The sequence below is a fragment of the Montipora capricornis genome, chromosome 1 (assembly GCF_036669925.1).
Source record: "Montipora capricornis isolate CH-2021 chromosome 1, ASM3666992v2, whole genome shotgun sequence".
NCBI classification, from domain to species: Eukaryota; Metazoa; Cnidaria; class Anthozoa; order Scleractinia; family Acroporidae; genus Montipora; species Montipora capricornis.
Window position 1 is genome coordinate 38,255,667 of NC_090883.1, and position 5,107 is coordinate 38,260,773.

At 35.3% G+C, this 5,107-nt stretch overlaps 1 protein-coding gene across 5 annotated transcripts in view; it reads left to right on the forward strand.

Annotated features, from left to right (window-relative positions):
- Positions 1 to 4,506, forward strand: part of LOC138042211 (coiled-coil domain-containing protein AGAP005037-like) — a 36,263-nt gene extending 31,757 nt beyond the window's left edge. For all 5 annotated transcript variants that reach the window (XM_068888026.1, XM_068888032.1, XM_068888040.1 and 2 more), the window contains 2 exons: positions 630 to 713; positions 1,005 to 4,506. In XM_068888026.1, the coding sequence (XP_068744127.1) occupies positions 630 to 713; positions 1,005 to 1,079 (159 nt within the window). In that variant the 3' untranslated portion in view covers positions 1,080 to 4,506. The remainder of the gene's footprint in view (positions 1 to 629; positions 714 to 1,004) is intronic.
- Positions 4,507 to 5,107: the final 601 nt, after the last annotated feature.

Genomic DNA, 5,107 nt, shown 5'->3' on the forward strand with positions numbered 1-5,107 from the left:
CCTCTTTTATGATAAATTTTTTTCCATTGTGTAAAGGTTATTCTTGGTTTACATCCATGTCATGCATGAGACGCCCATGTTGGTGACGCCGTAAGGTCAGATGCAAACCGTCAATTAAAAGGGCACTGCCATGCTAAATTTGCTGTTTTTAAAATTACAGTTCATTAGCTCACACGTACAACATTGCTGACAACCCACTGACAAGATATGAAATATATTTTTACGGCACAAAAGACTATTCGCATTCACTCATGTCTCCAAACTTGAAAAAATTGGCCAGTTTTTTCAAGTTTCAATCTATTTCCATCCTCTCCATCCTTGGCTGCAAACAACAAAAAATAGCTTCAGTGCACTTCATTGGTCATTGGCAACAAAACTACAGCATTATTTTTCGGTTTACAGTACATTGATGCAAGGGCGTTTTTTGGTGTTTTGAAGTTTGACTAAAATAGCGTGACACTGCCCCTTCAATGTCATTTCTGGGTTATAGAAAACCTCTAATTTGCAAACAATTTTGTGTTAATTTGTCAGCCTTGTGGTTAACTTTTAAACAATGCCTCCAAAGAAGACAAAAGCAGTCCAAAGTGGCTTGGTTAGGGGTTCTCAAATCCCACCAATTTCTTTTACAGGATGTTGATAAAGAGATAATCGATAGTATACGATCCGTGCAAAGAGATTATCTACAACAAAGAGCCTCAGATCATTACAGCGAGGTAGAGTATACCACCTTTAATCGTAACTATTACAAAATTCTCGAATTTGATTGGGTATCAACACCCCTGATGTAACCGTTAATGGGACAGTTGTACGCGTCATCTAATGCACGCTAGTTGTACTTGGATCATTTTTTCCCCTTTGATCATGCAGTGATCAGCATGCTAATTTTCCTCACAATTTCAATGAAACGTCATTCGATAGGTATTGAGAATAAAGATACTGTTAACAGAATTATTGAAAATAATCTCGATATTTGTCCTTACCAATCCTTTACTCATTTTTTAAAGGAATCAAAGGCATCATCGCCAGGGAGAGGCCGCCAGAAAGTTCGTTTCTATGATGAGGTTACCCAGCTTCCGTAAATTTATTGTTGGAGGGAATGATTGTGGTATCTCCAATAATTTAAGTATTTCTTTTGCTTGTACATAAAGAGAAGACTGAAAAAGAAATGATTTTATATTTTAGAGTTTTTGGCTCAATGAGCTGGGAATTTCCTTTCTCCAGGACATCGTTAAGTGCTTAAGTTTTATTAATTTTTGTGATTAAGTTATATTGATCAATTTTTTACCACAGTTGCTCCGTCAGCAGAATGTGCTTTCTGATTAGTCCGAGTGAAGAATGAATTTATTTGTTTGTAATTTTTTAAAAACATCTTACTCTAGAAACTCCTTGAGGAGTTATTTAAAAGTACTTTTTTACCTTACTGTGCCCTGAAAGTTCAACTGAAAGATTCCAGTAACTTGTTTAGGAAACTAAAATTTTAACCAGATGATGTTTCCAAGTAGTTGAATGCATGGTGTTATGAACACCTGTTTTTAGTTATTGCCAGGTGTTGACCGTTGTTATAAAGAAGGGTATCATCTTTTAGAAGCAAATTCTACCATGGCACTCTCTTTATGAAAGTTTTTCAAAATACGTTTACTATTGTTAGGCCTGTTTCAAACGTCGTGCAAGTGTCGTGCTAAGTTGACACGGCTCTGGCACGACCTTAGCACAACTTGGTTTCAGGCGTCGAATTTGTTTCAATCGAACTATGAAAACGATTAAAGTAGACCAGCGGTTGTCCAGATAAGCTTACTGTGATCAAAATGGCGGAACCAGAAGTTGATTGTAATATATTTACATGGTATTTAATTTATCTCGGCACGGCAGTGGCGCGACATGGTTTTAAACATCGTGCTACTGCCGTGCTAAGAGCAATGAATTGAGTTCGGCACGGCAGTAGCACGACGTTTGAAACGGGTCTTAGTTTTTGTGACAGCAGTGATTACAAGTCATGTCATCTAGCACAGGAAATGGCAAAATTTGGATCTGACTGCAAACTTGCTCATCAGACTAATAAAAGAGAATATTTTAACAAATAAAAACAAGCTATATAAGACTCTTCTTTACTCCCATATACATGTGACAAACTTACTTTGTACAAGCCTGCATACTGCATAGCAAACATAGTAGAATTTGACACGCGCTTCCTCCGTCTTGCCTCAAGCATTGCCTTAGCCTCGTGCCTCTGTCTTGCTCCTAACGAAATTAACCAATTTCGTTTACTGTCGTTATAGCTTGATTCTGATCGCCATACTTCACAAAATTCATCTCAATAGAAGTGCTTCTTGAGAGGTATTCTCGCTATCCACAACTGTCAGACGTTAAAGGATTTATAATGGTTCGAAGTCGGCAAAATTCCCATACATTCACTGTAATTTAAGCCGTGTTTGCGCCCCCCCTGTCAACATGGCGTCAGAAACCGTGGAAAGGTCAATTTCACCAGTTATGCTCTTCAGCATGGCTTACTAAATTCAGGAGTTTGTTTTTGTTGGTAAATAATAATAATAATAATAATAATAATAATAATAATAATAATAATAATTTATTATTATTATTTTTATCTCACTAACCTCGTTTCTTTTAGGATTAGAGGTAAGAGCCCTGTGTTTTTATCAACATAAATTTATTGCGAAATGCGGAGGGCCATAAATTTAACTGCAGCATACATGGGCTGTAGCTTACCGTACACCCGCAAAAAAAAAAACAAAAAAAAAACAAAACAAGGTCAGTGAGAGGTATTTATTCATAAACTATGCAAAATATGACGCGACGTTAAGAGATTTCTAATATTCAATTTTCAGACTTTGCACCTTTTGCAATGATCTAATTTTCCGTTGAGTGAATGATATTAATAAAATGACTAAAAGTATGTTAGAATTTTTGAAATCTGCGGCTTTGTAGCGGAGTTATAGTGGTTTGAATTCGACAAAAATCCCGTGCATTCACTATAATTTTAAAAGCCGCATTTGCCCCCTAACTAATATGGCGTCAGAAACTGTGGAAAGGTCTATTGGCCATGCATATTACGCATACTATCTCAGAGATGTAATAAATACCTCTATTGCATGCTCCATAACCTTCTTTCATCAACACCAGAACTTGTGAATTGTGGGAAGGCGGGGTAAAATGAACTGCCAAAAGATGAAAGGAGACTGCAAAATGGCAATACTGTTGCCGTCAAATATCATTTTAAAGTGATAAATAAACAAGTAAATAAAGTAGTTTCTAATGATTGTGAGATGTTTTTTACATGTTAAAAATAGGAGGTAATAGTATTGTATCTCTTGTACTGTACCTTAAATTTGAAGATAGACATGAAACTGACAAGCAAGTAACCTTGATTCTTCGAATAAGCTTGTGCAGTATACAATGAATTTTGAATTGAAATAACATAATTAGGGGAGTTTTGGTCAAAATGAAAACCCTCTTATTTTAAAAACGAGATTTGTATAAAATTTAGGGTTCATAACATTTTGTAGAGCTTTTTTAATTCATAAATAACTGGCTAAGGAAATCAAAAGAAATGTCACGTTATATTCAATGGCTATATCTGCTAAAAAGTTCTGAATTTATATTTTCATTTGATTTTGTTCTTTTAAACGCCTTGTACGACAACAGTAATTCAAGAGCACGTGTACTGAATGCTGACATGGAATAAGTAGTTTAAAAATTGTGGGCTTGTGTTCCAAACATTGTTTGACGATTATTCAAAAGTAAACCATTGCAATTATACATTATTTTTGTAAGTGTTCACAGCTAAGAATTTAATGAGGTTGAATATGGGTGAAAAGTTACATTTAATCGATTTCTACCCGAATAAAATTGATTGTAAAAATTGCTTTTTGATGGGCCTTTCCATCGTTTTTTTTATTTTTTAACAGGACCTTGATTTCAATAATGACTTTCTTTTTTTAACTGTATATCACCACAACAATATTGCCCCCTACAACAATAATTGTTGAACGGTGCATTAAGTCGGTATATGCTCAGTCGTTATTTTAAAACGCTGAGGAAATATTTGGTCTAAAGTAGCTTTTTACCAAGATCCAAAAAGGACAATGAGATTTCATGGTACTGCAGTAAAATGCTGTTTTCAAAAAATTTCGAGGGGATTGATCAGGATTGGGTAAAATTTTGTTCCTTTGTTCTGAGTATAAAAAAATATTTTGCTGTAAAATATTAAGAGTAATATAATTAAGTGATCAAGTGAAGCTATGATCCTCGCAGTTTAACTACTTAGTTAATTATTAAAACTCCTTAACTTCAAGCAAACATTGTGTACTCAATTTAAATGTTTAATTACTGAACAAACCACTAAACGGTAAATGGAAAAAAGGAGTTTACGAGAGACCTTTTTAAGTCTTGAACAAAAGTAAAAAAAAATATCCTTTGTGATAAAATTCTATTTATCTAATTAGTATTGTAAAACGGTACACCATAAAAATAAAGGAACCACTTTCATTTTCCAGTAGCTTTCTCATTGCTAAACTATTTTCCCGTACTATTGATCCTCCCTTTTCCACCAAAAATACCTGATTGGTGCAGAAGACATACTATGCATTAATACCGTTAATATGTTACTGTGTTTTAACACGTTATGTTAGAAAAAGTTAGTTGTCAACACTGATCATCTGGAATTAACTCTACGTCAAATCTGCTTTCACCGATTAAAGCACTAAACTGACGAAGGGATCTTCTCGGTATTCCGAACCCGGTCTTAATACCTGATACAGCGTTCTCTTCAGAGAACTATCAGAAGCACTGCATGGCCAACGTGAAAAAAGTGCATCTTTCCTGATACTCCTATGGTCGCCAACAGGAAAGACAAATTACTTTCTAGACTTTTTAGTCAGGACTTCCATTCCTCCTCCTCAAACTTGAAACCACCTAGCAAATCCTAGGAACGCACTGGTTTCCTGAACATTCAGCGGCAAAGCATTAAAGACTGAACCCTGGCTCACCTACTATCTCCAAATTGCAAAATAGAAAGACCACCACAGCTCTTAGACCACTTCAAGTTGGAGCCCTATTTTTTTGCCTTTAAAAACCAAGCGGAGTTACGTAC